Source organism: Anoplophora glabripennis, unplaced genomic scaffold (assembly GCF_000390285.2).
Source record: "Anoplophora glabripennis isolate ALB-LARVAE unplaced genomic scaffold, Agla_2.0 scaffold16, whole genome shotgun sequence".
Classification (NCBI taxonomy): domain Eukaryota; kingdom Metazoa; phylum Arthropoda; class Insecta; order Coleoptera; family Cerambycidae; genus Anoplophora; species Anoplophora glabripennis.
In genome coordinates this window covers 1,264,035-1,280,471 of record NW_019416253.1, presented here as the reverse complement: position 1 = coordinate 1,280,471, position 16,437 = coordinate 1,264,035, and the positions used below count along the sequence as shown (strand labels likewise).

At 32.9% G+C, this 16,437-nt stretch overlaps 1 protein-coding gene across 3 annotated transcripts in view; it reads right to left on the bottom strand.

Moving 5' to 3' along the window:
• LOC108913976 (POU domain, class 6, transcription factor 2) overlaps positions 1 to 16,437 on the bottom strand; it is a 204,786-nt gene that overhangs the window by 143,616 nt on the left and 44,733 nt on the right. For all 3 annotated transcript variants that reach the window (XM_018719656.1, XM_018719666.1, XM_018719676.1), the window contains exon 2: positions 2,726 to 2,862. In XM_018719656.1, the coding sequence (XP_018575172.1) occupies positions 2,726 to 2,839 (114 nt within the window). In that variant the 5' untranslated portion in view covers positions 2,840 to 2,862. The remainder of the gene's footprint in view (positions 1 to 2,725; positions 2,863 to 16,437) is intronic.

Sequence of the window (16,437 nt, the reverse complement as noted above, 5' to 3'; positions counted from 1 at the left end):
CATCGATATCTCATGATCCACTCAGTATTAGGTAATTTGAAAAAGTGCAAAAAATTACTTTTTCTGCTGTTTTTGGAAAATTAACGACCACTGCAAATATTGCGGAAAGTACCAATGTTTGTAGTTTTTTTAGCTCAGTATATGGTCATGAGGCCTGTAAATTTTGAAATCGTCCGGTCGAACCATTTTCCTTTCCTGAATCGTCAAAGTTTTATAAAAAATTAAAGTAGCAGATTTATTGCTCCTTAAATTAAACATCAATTATTAATGATGATTAAGAAGAAAAACATTCTTTTTGCGTTATTTTTCTCGCAATTTCACGTTAAATACTCATCAAATATCGAATAATTAAAATTAAAATTAAAAAAAATAAAATTTTTCAAAATTATTTTGCGTTATTTTTTTCACAATTTCACATTGAATACTTGAAAACAATTTGTTAATAAAATTTAAGATTTTTTTTATGAGAAAATTGGTAGTTTTGAAAAAACTGACGTTTTTTTCGGAAAGAGGATCAGTAAATCGCGTAGCGATGCATATATAGAAAAATGCATGAGGATTTACTTAGTAGTATAAACTCAAATTAATGCATTTAATTTTAACTCGATGAAATGCGGCATGCGAAGAAAAAAATCGCATCAAAACTGAACAGAAAATTCAGTATAATTATATGAATATTTTGAAATAAAAAAAAAAAATTTAATTCCTAAAATTTTTTTTTTTCGACGTCGGAAATATTTAGAGTGAAATTGAAAAGATACCACAAAAAAAATTTAGAAAAATTTTCAAAAATTTTATTTTTATTCAAAATGGAACTTTCTTCAAAGTTTTGAATCTTCTTTGATATTTGATGCAAAAACTTTTTTGTTTTAAAATTTCAAATTTTTTGTTTACTTTGAAATATTCAATGTGAAATTGTAAAAAAAATTGTAAAAATTTTCAGAAATTAAATTTTTTTTCAAATTTTTTATTTTTTTTTTTGATACTTGAGTATTTAACGCGAAATTGAGAGAAAAATAACGCAAACTAATTTTTTTGTTTCAAAATTTCATTTAAAAAAAAAAAATTTTTTTTCGACATTTCAAATATTCAATGTGAAATTGTAAAAATGATATCTCAAAAAAAAAATTTTGAAAAATTTTCTAAAAATTTTTTTTCAAAATTATTTTTAATATTTTTATATTTTTTTAATATTTGACGAGTATTTAACGCGAAATTGAGAAAAAATAACGCAAAAAATTTGTTTCCATAATCATCATTTGATGTTTAAAGAGCAATAAACCTGCTCCTTAAATTTTTTATTTTATTCGGGAAAGAAAAACGGTTCGATTGATCGATTTCGAAATTTACGAGCCTCATGGGCATGTATTGAGCTAAAAGAAATTACAAACTATGGTACGTTTCGCATTATTTGCAAATAAATAATCATATAGAAAAATAAAAAAACAAAGGCCAAATGAAAATGACTAATTGATTAAGCCAGAAAAAAATTTTGCGCCCATATGCAGTTTTGAAATAAAAAATTGTAGCCTTGCATTATTTCTTTGGATTGCGACAAGGTGCTCAAAAAAAATTTTCATCTCAAGATTTCAAAACTAGAATCTTCAAGCTCCAAGATGCTTCTTTTTTTCTCGATACAACCATTATTCAGGAAGTTATACCCTTTCAAGAATCACTACAAAAGTTTGGAAATTTTTCTACTAATTTAACTTTCTTACTGTGTGTAGTTTAGCATCGATTCTATTATTTATTTAGATTGCTTGCCAATGTAGTACTTAAAACGAATAAATATTCTTGTACTAAATCTTTATGCAAACACAAGATGTTTTTATGTTCCGTTTTCCACCCAATATGGCCTATATGAACAGTAGGAATAAATTAATTAATACGATATTAGGATTATTTACTGGAAAGGTCACCAAAACGCTGCCATTGCATCGCGATTATATGTTGAACGTTTTCCTTTGCGATAGTTAATTGTAGCGAAAAATCCTTACAACTTCATTGCAGCAACCAAATTGCAAGATCTCACTTCACACGTATATTAACAGTCTTAGGAAAAAATATACCTAAAGGTTTGAGTTATTTCTTAATTATCTGAACACAACAGCCTAAGCGCAAACAGCGTAACTATATCTATTAATGTACTAATTACTGAAAATTAATATACCTACCTACTAATTACATAAAAACGTTCTCTTAAGAACGCATCGATATGGAGGTTGATGGACGTCTTAAATGTTGTAAACTAAGTGATATGTTCAGAAAAGCGTACCGCAATAATAACTTGTTAGAAAGGATTATTAATTTGTTGCTATGCGTAGAAAGCTTGTTTTACATTACACTTGCGATATTACCTGATTTAGTTACATTTTCGTCAGTAAAGATAATTCAAAACCATTAGAACAGTTACTGTAAATTGTTTCAAACGTAACTGGTAAAAGCGTGTGAAATTGCAGTTATGTATTGACACAGTTTTTGACACATTATTGCAAAGTATTGTAAATAATACAATTATTGACGTGAAGTTGCCACTTTCTTCTCTATAAACAACAATATTGAAGGAATGGAAGGATATGGAAGGAATGGAAGGAAATGTTTCTTTGCGAAATTATTAATTTTTTTTATCGAGAAATGGTATTTCCAGAAAAACAATCGCAGTAACAGAACTATAACATTGTTCATGTGATGCAGACGATTTATGTAGATATTTAATATGACGTACCTCATCCCTGGCGCTCAAATTCGATGGTGCTGGGGTATGCATGGTTTGTAGGACGGGAGCCAAAGTGGGACCTAACATCTCGCTGTTGTCTTCTTCGACACCGCCTTCTGCCATGTCAGCCTCGCATCCTGATTCGTCTGAAAAAAATAAATAAATAATTAAATAATAAACTCCATCCTCCATGGAATAAACTGTATAGCGTTAACTGCCTTCAAGAAAAAGAGCGAATAGTGTAATTGGATAGTTTCCATTTTTCCTTTAATAATATTATATTTTTTATATATTCTTGAGAATGGAAGTAAACCGAAAATATCTGAGAAAATTGAAACTGTAACCCCTACAATGTCTATATCGGTGAAAAGAGAATTTGATTTTCTATATGAATTTGAATTTAAAAAGTTTTTTGCTTAAAAAAGGTGTAGGAATATGGTTTATTCATAAAAAATCGCTTAAGTCCTCTGTCAAAACAGTTATAGCAAATTGAAATTAATAATGATAGCGTATGTAGCGCCCTCTAAGTGCTACACAAAAATTAATACCAAACTATGATTTCTCACCTCAAAAAAACCCCGGTTACCAAATTTTGTGCGAAAAATGTATCTTTAGTAAAAGTTATTTAGGAAAATCTAAAATAAATTTTTAATTTCAACACCCTGTATCTCAGAAACGAAGCATTTCCGCACTAAGGTTTTTTTTCCTTAGAATTAACTCAGGAATACCCCACTTAAATATTTTAACGTACGTACAGTGTGACCAAAACAACCAATAATCCAGTGAGTAATTTTACAAAAAAATTTATGAGATTTTATAGTTAGAGTCTCCGTCGGCAAAACTTTTATTGATACATACTCTCTCCAAACTTTTTATATAGCTTCATTAGGCCTAGTCTGATACCTTTTTCCTCTGTGACTTTTTTGGATTTTGGGGAGTTTTGACGACATATGAAAAATTTATAGATACTGTTTTTTTTAATTGAATAGCTTAAAAAAGATTATTAATAACCAGTAACCAGCTGATTTTCTCAAGATCCCATCTTTAAGAACTGCAAAAACAACTTTTCATATTGTCAGACGAAAATTATTTTCCGACTTTCCAGTTATCTGACGCGTTGTCGATTCCATGACTACAAAAAATTTATTAATAACCGTCAGACACTGAAAAATTATATTCAGAAAAGCAGTAGGTACTTAATATGTGGTACACATCAATATATATTGGGGCGTAACTAGAGCCTGACGAAAAAATGACATTTTTCAACAATGACAGTCCTAAATTCAGTTTGTAATAATTATTATTATTTCAATAATCGTTATTCAGCTTTTTTTACGGTACTATAAATAAAAACTACATTAATTTGGTAATTAATAAATGTATATCATGTATTTTATTAAATAATATCGGTTATAGGAAATATTTCGAAAGTTTTGAAAATTAAGAAAATATAAAATCAAAATAAAAAAATTATAAAAAAATTAATTTTGCTTAATTTTCGTCATCCGTACTTTCATTTATCTGTATCATCACTGTCTTAATTGTCTTCTTCCTCAGGTTCAGAGTCAAGATACTCGTATCTATCATCAGCATCTGAAAATTTAATAGTTTGTTTCTTAAGGATTGCTAGGATCAAACATTTTAAATCAATTCTTTTACGTCAATTTTGCTAGGATTGAGCTGAAAACTTAATTGCGTACCACTTAAAGCCTTATGAATCAGGCGCTTTTCCGAAATTTTCCAATAAAATTTAGATAATCAGATATGTCTCAAACATATATCGAGCAACATTTTTCTTCATGAGAGCCTAAAAATGAAAAAAAGGCGGCAATTTTAGATTAAAATGAAGAAAAGACTTTACCATAGCTTCTATTAAAATTTTCATAAATCGATTCATCAATGATTTCTGAAGTAATAAAATGTATTCTTCTGCAGTAGTACGCTACAATTACATTTAGTACCTGCCCCAATAAATATATTTTGCTTTCTGGGAATTTACGAGCCATATAAATTATACTTTTAATTGTCCGGGATTATCCCAAATAAATGTATTTAGCAAATGAGATTAGAATAAGTAGGTTGTATACATAAATTAGTTGTTGTTTATTAGGGTACATAAGCACAAACCGAGTAGGTAATGACCCGGATAAGTGTTAATTAGGATAGGGTAATAAAAGTAGGTACCTGGGCACAAGGATAAAAACCGAAAATATTTCGAGGCACGAACCAGAAGTCTTGAAGCCTAGTTCCTGCTCGGTTGTGTCTCGTGTTACAAGCGAAATTCGTAGAATAAAGTTTTCCATGCTACTTAGAGTTTTTCTCCTCACTTGAAGACCAAACCACTATACGTCAAAGATTAATATGAAATAATTATGAAATTATGAGGGTGGATTACAAACATTAAAAAATTGTATTTCTTGACTGAAAAATTGGAAAATACATTTTATCAGACAATTAAAAATTGTGTTCTATTTGTTTTAATTAAGCTACGGTGAAAAAAATTAGCTGGTTATTAATAAATATGGTCTCTATTTATACTCGTGAACGCAAGGTCCAAGCGTAGCTAGAAAACTAAATTAAAAATTGTTTTAATTACTATTTTCATGTAATGGGCTCAGTTTCAATATCAGACAATTTTTTTTTATCATATTTTAAATTCAATAAAAAAACTCAAAAATGTTTAAAAAAATTGTTATTTATATATTTTTTTTAGTTATGAAATCGACAACTTTGACGCGTCAGACTGGAAAATCGGAAAATAATTTTCGTCGGACAATATGAGAAGTTGTTTTTGCTGTTCTTAAAGATAGGATCTTGAGAAAATCAGCTGGTTATTAATAATTTTTTTACAGTAGTTTTTCTGACATATTCGAGCTTGCAGACATTTTGAACGGCTCATATCTTTTGTCAGAGATTTTTATTTTCACATTTCATTGGAAGTTTTTACTATTCAATTTAAAAAAAAAACAGTATCGATACATTTTTCATATGTCGTCAAAACGACGTGTTTCGGAAAAATTAGAGGGAAAACGCCCCAAAATCGAAAAAAGTCACAGAGGAAAAAGGTGTCGGACATTCTACCTAAATTAAGTGTTCGAATTGCCACCGACTTCTTGACAATACGCAAGTCTGTGTAGAAATTCTTTTTGCATATTCTGAATTATTTCTGGTATATTTCACATATAATACAATTTTTGGACTTTAAGTAGCCCCATAAGAAATAGTCCAGGGTGTAAGATCTGGGGATATCGTGGGCCATTCTATCGGTCCTCGTCTGCTAATCCACCCCCCAGGAAAACAATTGTCCAGAAAATCTCGAACAGGGCGTGCATAGTGCGGAGGTGCACCGTCTTGCTGAAACCATATGGTGTCATCAGGAATATCAGGGTCATTATCGTTAGGAAAAATTACTGCAAGTGCTGGAACAAGGTCATTTAGTAAAAACTCTAAATATCCTCTACTCGACATAAATCCATCATAATTGATACGTAGCACTGTGGTCTGACTAATTTCATTGTTTAATGCAACCAATCGTGAAGTATTATGAGGATTATCTACCATACTTATCAAAATGTTCTGTTTGTGATCTTCACTAACGCTTGGACGTCCAGATTTTGGAATATCTACAACATTGCCAGTTTCTCTAAATTTAGATTCTATCTTACTGACTGTTGATTGGCTGATACAGCGATCTGGATGTTTTTCATTAACTAATCCGATAAGAATTAAAATTTCAATTCTTTGTGTGACAATTAAATGTGCCATAATATTTTAAATTCAACAATAATTTTTATATCGCTTACAGTACTTAGAAAGTCGGTATGACAGTGACACTTTGTAAAGATTTACACATTTAAAAAACTTCAGGCATTTCGAAAAACTAAATTTGATAACGTTTTTGCTTTATTTTAATTGATTTGGGTTTTCTAACATTCAATCGTCATTTACTCCAAAACTTTCCTAAGTAAGATGGCAACATTTTAATACTGTCGGATCGACAATGAAACGATCTTTCGGAATCAAGAAAAAAAATAGGGGGTTGCTATTTGAAAAAAATGTCGATGACGTCATTACTCGAAAACAAATGACGGTTGAAAATCGCCTTTTATGCTAAAATATGTAACATATAAGAAGTTTAGAAAGAGTATGTATCAATAAAAGTTTTGCCGATTACAACGTTCTGTCATGGAAAAGAAACGCATCTGCCTGCACGGCCCCGATGATTTATCCATTATTCAAATCCGACCTGACACGGCGCCGTTGCGGAAAAATTCCAAGAGACCCCGACTGTCGTCGGCGGATCCCGGCAGCGTAAAGAATGAAACCCTAACCTAGGAACACGTGATGACGCGTATGCACGTGCCCGGAGACGCACTCTCGCCCCGGCGACTTTCACTCTCAACGAATCATAGAAGGCTGGGAAGGCGTCGCGAGCGCCAAGGTCGCACAAGAGACGCCTTGTGCCACATTTGCTTCACACTTGCAAATTATAGACCGGCGGAAATGTGCCGGAGATCTTCGTCGCGGGTTCCTTTTCGTTGCGCGACATATGAAGATGGTGAACTGAATTCAGGTTTTTTAGGTGCAATTATACGGAGCCTTCATTAATGATTTCAAGCCACGTGACCGGTAATTTTGTTGGAGACAGTAATTTTACTTCTTTCGCATAATTATTCGTTTTACCGACTGGCGATTGGTGTAATATTTCGCGACATTTCATTCAACCAATTCGCGATAGGATTACCTCGAGCTTAGATGCAACGGTTTGTCACTGTTCATTGTAAACGAATCATTACGGTTGAGGACGCGAAACTGATATTTGTGCATCTTCAGTAGCGTCCGTCGTCCGTGTCTGTTATCGTTTCAATTCATTTTCTGTGCCCTTTAGTCCAGAATAAGGTGCCTTTATTGTAACGGCTCATTTTCGAAGTGAAACTCGAAATGAAGGTGGGTCATGAACATGCTCTTTACAAACCAGCATTGATCAATTATGACGAAATTTACAGACGCAAAATTGACACTTTCTTAAAGCAGAAATGTGATATTGTCAAACGATTTGAAACCAAAAACTACATAATAATATGTGTTCATATTGGGCCAGGAAATAAGCTGGAAGTGGCCATTTCGCGACTTTTTGTTTCGGCAAGCTGAATTTGTCACTATAGATGCTAAATATTATGTACAGTAACATATCCACAGTCATAAAAATGGGGGCAAGATTTTTTACAGGGTGGTTAATTGTATAATTTTCACGTAAACTCACGTTTTTCGCTTATAACTTTTTTCCGTTCATTTCCACGAGAAAACAGTAAAGTACTTTTTTCGTCTTCAAAAGACCGACAAAACTAGCCCTCGAGCGTCAAAAAATTTTGATTATATCAAACAGAAGAAGTTTATTTATGGCTTTTGAATGAAACATTTATAAACTGCGTTATAAAAGCTTATGAAAAGAGCTTTAAGTTAAAAAAAAATCATCATTTGTTGAAAAACAACGGAGTTACAGACTGTCAAAGTTGACGGCCTATTGTTAAACAAATTAAGTTACTAGTGGCAAAAATATTTTATTTGTGAACGTATGTTAAGTGCATAAAAATATTGTCAAAAGTCAGTGGGTCGCTTGATTTTTGGCGAGCCGTGGCGCGGCAGAAGGGTGGGGGAAGCGAACGACAGCGAGTCGGAAGAAAATATTCATAGTCCTGCCGTTAAATAAGCGAAATTCGCTTGAAAATAATATATTCGACAGTCTGTAACTCCGTTGTTTTTCAACGAATCTTGACGATTTTTTTTAACTTAAAGTTCTTTTTATAGGCTTTCCGAATATGTAATAATATATAACTATATCACGCTCGTGCGTAGTATTTTGCAACTAAGGCTAAAAAATCAAAAAAAATCCAGGCTGCAAATTTGAAATTAAAAACAAGTGATAGATTTCAATGTATTATTATGAAATCTACCATGAAAAAAATAAGTGTGACTGTGGAAGATCCTCGGTATCGTCCAGACTAATAATTAGTTAATTTGTTTATCAAGCTACAACTTGTAAACTATTCAACTTACTGAGTCCAGTTTAAGTGAAGGTTATTAGACACTGATAAGGAATGAGAGGATGCGATGCCAAAACGTTCTGGTCATAATAACGCAGTTTATAAATGTTTAATTCAAAAGCCATAAATAAAGTTCTTCTGTTTATAACTTTTGATCTAATCAATATTTTTCGCTTGAGGGCTAGTTTTGTAGGTCTTTTGAAGACGAAAAAAAAGTACTTTACTGTGTTCTCGTAGAAATGAACGGAAAAAAGTTATAAGCGAAAAACGTGAATTTACGTAACAATTATACAATTAACCACCCTGTAAACAATCTTTCCCTCATTTTTATGACTGTGGAAATTAATATGTTATTGCATATAATATTTTGCATCTATAGTGATAAATTCAGCTTGCCGAAACAAAAAGTCGCGTCCAACTCTATATTTCTTGGTCTAGGTATATTATGTTCATATTGAACTCTATAAGATTTCTATGGACGGAGATTTCCCTCTTTAAAAATTTTCAAATCTACCACTGATTTTTACTTATTATTTTCTACTTTTTACGTATGTTTACTACAATGAATAAAATCCTAAAATATGTATATGTCTTTTATTGCGACCTCAGTGCAGGTAGCTGTTCGTTCTATGGTGAATAGGGTCGTTACCTTAGATTCTAAAAATTGAATTTGCTATTATTTTTCAGTAGTAAAAGCTTATATATTTACTTTCATTAAGTTACTTTTCAGAAAAAATGGATCACAAAGGAACGATATCAAAATAAAATTTAAATATTTTCTGTCCTATCTAAAATTATTGTCTCTCTCACTGTAATGTCATAAACAAAATACACAGAAAACAATTTGACATGATTCACGACAGTTTTGATTTTTGAACGCTCTGTATCTCAAGAACCAAGCCGTTGAGGATCCAGGTTCATATGAACTTTTTATTGTAAAATTAGTCAAAAATTCATCCCTTAGAGTTTGTAGAAATACTTAATAAACACCCTGTATAGTTGGCTATCGCGAATAACAAATTAATATAGTTCGTGAGTTAAGTAGAAATACTGAGTGTTAACTTTGAAAAATAAAAAACGGTTCGAAACGGTTTATATGTTTCATATAAATATTGATAAACTATATATTTTTGGAAAATGCTGATAACCTTTTTTTTGTTGGTTTCCATTAAAATAAATATAATTTTAATCTGTAAGTCAGAAAGTTATTAGAAAATTAAGTATTGGGTTTTGATTTAAAGATTATCTCCTAAGGGTCAGAGAAAAGTACAACAGAAGGATAGGAACTCTATTTTCTATGGTTTCCATTAAAAAAAAATAACTGATTTGTAGTCACAAATCGCGCGAAAAAGTCTTTACATAAGGATCTAAATTCTATTTGGACATGAAGATTTCTCTCAAAAAAGTTAGATTCAGTTCGCGAAAACTGTAACTTTCTATCTTTAATAATAATCGAGACAATGAAAACGTTATGCACTGCACAACTATCTCTACCGTGCTCCCCCAGGTATACGTAAGTGTTAGATCTTACGGTAAAGTCGTAGCGGTTCGCGGCAACAAGTTTTCGTTCCTCAAATAAACGATTCGAGGACCTCCGCAAATAGCGTACTCTCAGAAACAGACTTGCCGGCATCACCGCTATATTTCCTCGCTATAGGTGTTCCCACTGCTTCGTTACCCAATTTCCCCACTGATGCTCTAGCCGTCGTTTTTTCTACGGCGCACTGTCTGTGGTCGCAGGCTAGACGCTGTAATTGAGAATCTGTCCTATTTTTTTGCGTGGATCTATTTATCGCCGGTAATCCTAAACTGAATATAAATCTCCGAGCGTGGCCTTTCTGGTTGCGGTTTATTCCATTTTTTTCCCCGGGTATTTTAAATTATCGTCTGACATTTCGTCCATCACGAAAATCGTATTATGTCGTTGGGGTTGGCGCTGGCTCTCATTAACCGACTTGTCTAGCTGCGAGATCTGCAGGACGTCAAGTTGTTTGCGCCTTTTATCTTTCATGCAATTTTTTTTGCACCGAGCACTGGTTTGCTTGTTACTATTGGGTTGAAATTCATTGTTATCGTTACGGTTGAATACAACTACGAATTCCTTGAATTAATTTTCATTAAATAACTCTACAATCGAAATATATGAAATAGATCCCTTGAAACCGATATTAAGAAAACATAGGAGCGAAAAAATATAAAGTTAGGACTGTGTCAAACATGCTAAAAGAGTGGAACAGAACAGGGAAAAGGAACATTTAGTAGATAGATATCTCTACAGATCCTTTAGTAGTACAGTTGTACCGATGTCAGTTGGAACCTGTAAATCTTAGAGCACAGGACCGTATGTACTTCTCCTGAAATTTCTTCTTATGCTTTGACCACGATGTGTCTCGTAATTTATACTCGAATAGCAATTCGGCGGGTCCGGTATTCGTAAACTAGTCCGCCTGATGTAGAATTGACGGCGGCGCACTGATCATCAAAGCAAACCTGTATTGGTCCACTAGGTCGCAAATAATTTTTTTGTATGGTACACGAGTTCACTTAGCTGTGCCGCTTTGCCAGTGCAGTGCAGAGCATTGCTTGGCGGGGTATATTGTTGGTATAATACGTATTATTATTTATTAGTTGATATTATTATTTGTTCATATCGTAACCAGTAAAGGATAATAGTTTTTAAAATAAATGTTATATGTAACTATCTAGTGATTTAGCGTGGCTCTCTGGAGACTCTTTGAAGCGGAGGATAACGAAATAACTAGGGAAAATCCCCAAATGGGGGAACTGGTTTTTGTCGAAAGCATCGAAACAAACTCACAATCAGAGTTTAAAAACAACGTACAAAGTCAACGTATTATATTAAATAATATATTATGAATGTTTGAAAATTGAAAACAGCGAACAATGTGATAAAAAAGTTAGGAAACGAATTAACGAATTAACTAAGCTATCAAAAACGACAATTTATCGCGTAATTAAAAAAGGATTGATCACGGTACAAAGAGGAAACGGAAAAATACAAAATTAAAGAAAATTGACGATTTTAGCAGATGTACTGTGGCGCACAATTTATAATATGTATAAAGAAAATAAAGTTCCTACTTTAAACATGATTCGAGATAAATTAAGCGATTATCCTGATTATAATTATAAATCTTTAGATATTTTACGACATGCTTTATTACAATACGATTTTAAACATAAAAAACTTGACAATCATATGGTAATTATATGGTAATATACATAGCTCGGAATATAGTACATCTAGACGAGACAGGGCTAAATTTTTCTGGACGTCTATGGATTCCGTAGAATTTATGTGTTAAATGTTTTTATGCGATTTCAATTGAGATCGTAACAACTATAAATGTGAATGATGACGATGAAGATACAGATGATGACGAAGAACTGGCTGATGATGATGATGAAAACGTCGATGCTTTTAAAATATGCCGTTATTTACTACCTGTGTCAGTTTTTTTGTTTTTTTTTTAAATAACGCAAGATAGCACTCCCTCCTTTTTGCTTAAAAATAAAAAAAAGAAGAGCTTTTGAGACAAATGACCTTCACAATACTGAAGACAATAGTTCGACTTATCGTCAGTAAAAATTTGGAATTTTGTTATCCATTAATAAAAAATTACGACGAGTTAAAATGAGAGGTATCAATTTTGTAGGCATAAAATTGTGATTTTTTTCAACATTTTCATTAATAACTAAAAAATGGGATAACGAAACTAACTGAAATTTTAGCACACGATAGAGTAATAGTGAGGCTATATATTGGTCCAAATTTCAATTTTTTTCGACCCTACGTTTTCTAAATAGCGGTTTCCGTACTCAGGGTTCTATTTCATTTACTTCGATAGTAGTTGGTGTGAAAAAACAGCTTGCAAAGTCTTCAAACAAAACGAAATAGACTTGAATTATGAAACATAAACGGTATATTGATTGACTCCAAATTTATGACTACTTGAAAATCGGGCAGGCAATTTTTCATTTCTTTCAAACATTTTCGCTGTTACTTTGGATATTAAACAAATATATACTTTTTTATCAGCTTTCGTATTTCTACTATATTGTAAATGTGATCAGCTAATTCAAACAAATTCAGTTTTGTTTTTCAAAATATCTTGTCAAATGAAATCAAACAATTCTCTTCGATATTAAAAATTCACGTATGCAAAAGAAATAAAAAAACTAAAAATTCTAGAAGACGTCTTTTAATATTTGTGAGTTCTAATGATTCTGATGATTTGGAGTTAGACAATTCGAATATCTTTCATGTTACGCACTTCTACGACAGATTCCTCCACAAAACCCTAGAATTAATAACATATTATTAGAGATCGGAAATGTTGGGGCGGCTACAATGTGGTACAGGGTTGGCTGTAGGCCGAGGATTCTTTTTTATGTAATTTTTTTCAAATAAAAAGTAACACAGCCATTGTTATCTCTTAACTGCACTTTTTACATTATAAGATCTACACTGAAAGAAAATTTCACTCAAATTTAACTCAATTTTACTCAATAATGCATCAATTTTTGTCTACACCCGATTGAGTGAACTTTTCACTCTATTAGTATGAGTACAACTAAGTGCAACTATTGCATCAGAAATGAGTGAGTTTTACTCAAATCCCAGTCACTGCTAACTGTCAATTGAGTGATTTTTGACTGTATTCTGAGTATATAAAACCAATTTAGAGTTGACTTTTTCTGTAATATGATTCAAATTTAACTATTATTGAGACATTTTTTACTCAGACTTGGTTTTTAATTAACTAAATATTGAGTGCACAAATAAATCACTCATAAATGATTAATTAGGGTATACAGTGTTGAAATTAATTCACTTCGCGGGGCCTCCTCCTGTCCTGGCTGAGACCCTTCAGCTGAATCGCCCCGCCGCCGGCTAGGGCTTTTTCTCCTGGCGCTCACGCTTTTCTGGAGCATCTAACGGGCTCCTGTCAACTGTGGTCGAGATTACAGATTACAATATGTAAGTGGTGCCATCTTCACGGCGCCATTCAAATTTCTCGAAATTAATATAAATTTAACTCACTCAGAGACGAGGACATTTGCTCTGATTTAAGTACAAGTACACCAAATACGAGTTTACGTGAAGAATTTATTTAAGGAGTACCTATATTTGAGTGAAAGTACTCAGTTTTAGTTTAAATATAATCACAAATGAGTAAAATGATCAAAATTCCCAATATTGAGTGAAAATGTACTGAATAATTTTACTCAACCGAACCTTTACTGCTTTCACTCACACCGATTTTTTGACAGTGTATACGTGTAAGTATTTGCATAATAATATGAAGGAAAAAGGGAAAAACCTTGCCATAAAATATATAGGTAGGTATAGTACGTAATACAAAGTACTAGCAATAGTTAACAAAATAATAATTTCTTCTCATAACACACTGATTGAAACTAGTGAATACATTTTCACTCAATATTGAGCATTTTGATAAGTTTGCTCATTTGTGATAATATTTGATCTAAAACTGTGTACTTTCACTCAAATATAGGTACCCGTTAAATAAAATCTGCAGATAAACTCGTATTTAGTGCACTTGTAGCTAAATCGGAGTAAATCTCCTCATTATTGAGTAACCCCGCCCCATTCTATGGTTGTCGTACGTTGTCTTTGTCTATTCCCATCTTCCTCATTAGGTCATCTCGTGGCGAGCCGTATGGCGTGTAGTGCGGGATAGTGTAGACAGAAATTGATACGTTATTGAGTAAAACTGAGTGAATTTGAGTGAAATTTTTTGACAGTGTAGGATAGAGAAAGAGAGATAGAGAAAAGAAACTGTGGCATCTCCATGTACGCGGAATATTGGGACACCGCGTATATTTCAATGAATCAAAAACAAGATATAAATTAAATATTACTCAAAGAGTCCATTCTCGCCACCTGATCGCGTTCGTTTCACCGTCGCCGCCGCCGCCGCCCCGAACAAACCATACAACACAACAATAACAATCTTCAAGCGTCGCCCGTCGACCCTTTCGCTCCGAATTAGAATTAAGCCACCCCGAGTTTTTATTGCGACGGCAACGAGGAAGGGTTATACTGACGCGTGCAAGCCGCCCCCCCCCCCCTCGATTCTGTGTTTTATAAGTAGTCCCATGCGTGATCCAGACAATGGTGCCGAGATTTAGCCGAAGAACGGACTACGAATAAGTCCTCGAGCGGCGGGAGCGGGGCTTAATAGAACATTTGCCCCCGGGGCTCTCCTACATAATTGATTTCAGTCAATGGTTTTTTAATTATGCCGGCTTCAGCTGTCACTCGGATCCTAGTTGGAATTAAATGAATTAAAAAGTTCGGGTGGTGTTCGGAACGTCAAGTTTTCGACCTTTTCTTGTTGTTCGCGGTTGATTTACAACAAAGGTGGATTATAAATAAGGGTACGTTTGCTTTTAAAATGCGTAAATACTCCCCGAAAGCGTTAAACATACGCGGTAGACAGTCAAAGGTTATGAAACACATATCTGTGTGGCTAAATGTGTTGTTATAATGCCCAAGCTACACTGGTACTGTGGAAATTTACATAGGCTTTTTACAAATAGTCCAGTCGGTAACCTCCTGCTGGCCTCCCACCACATGCCCCGACCCTGGAAGGCTTCATTTTCGAGCGCGAGCTAGAAATATGCAACTAGTCAATATAAACAATTGTTTACTTAAAATTAAAAGTTTACCCCACACGTAGGTTTTTGTTTTATGTCGATATGTTGAATAATAGTCCAGACGGTATCTGTATCAAAGAGTCCATATTAGGGTGAATCGTATATCCACGGAGATTTTTGGCTTTTTGGCTTTCAAATATCACTAGATATACAAATTTTTCTATGCGCATAAAAAACGTGGGATTAACTTTTGGCGGCACAATATGTTAAAAAAATTCCAAAAATGTCATATTTAATTATGTATCTTTTCAAGAGTTGATTTTAGGCGAAAATGGAAGAGGAAAAAAATGTTTGTAATTAAATTTTACAAAATATAGCTAGTTATAAATCGAAAAAATCGCCAAAACTGGGGTTAAAAAACATTATTTCTTTGAGATTTTTTTTGGGGTCTTTAAGTTGGGTATAGGACCATCATACTTGGCTGAAGAAAAGTTCATGTTATGTAGAATCATCACATCAAATTTCATCAAAATCGGTTCGGTAGATTTTGCATAATAATTTTGCAATCCAGATATTGAAAAAAAATTGCAAATATTCAAAATTTTGCACTGCAAAAACCAAAGCCCTTAGATACTTGAAAATTTAATCACATATTGAAGGGCTCTCAAGCTTTCAAACGCTTTTTGAACAATTCGAATCCGTCAATTAGGAGAGCTCTGGCGCTTGTTTAAACATTGGTCGAATTTTTGTACTTATAAACAATTAGAATAACTTTGTGAATATTCAATCAAATCAAATTTTTTAAAGCAGGTTTTAAAAGTTCTTGGAAAGACGCTTCTTTAAAAAAAAACAGATCGATTGATCAATTAGTTACGTAGTTATAGCCGTCATTTACACTAAATGTACTGGGACATCCGGGCTAATTTTTCGAAAAATACCTTTGGTATTCCGAGTACTTACCAGGTCTAAGATTACAATACTTTTCTTCATTGGCAACCTACTTTAAAACGTGTTTAAAGTTATTTATGCAAG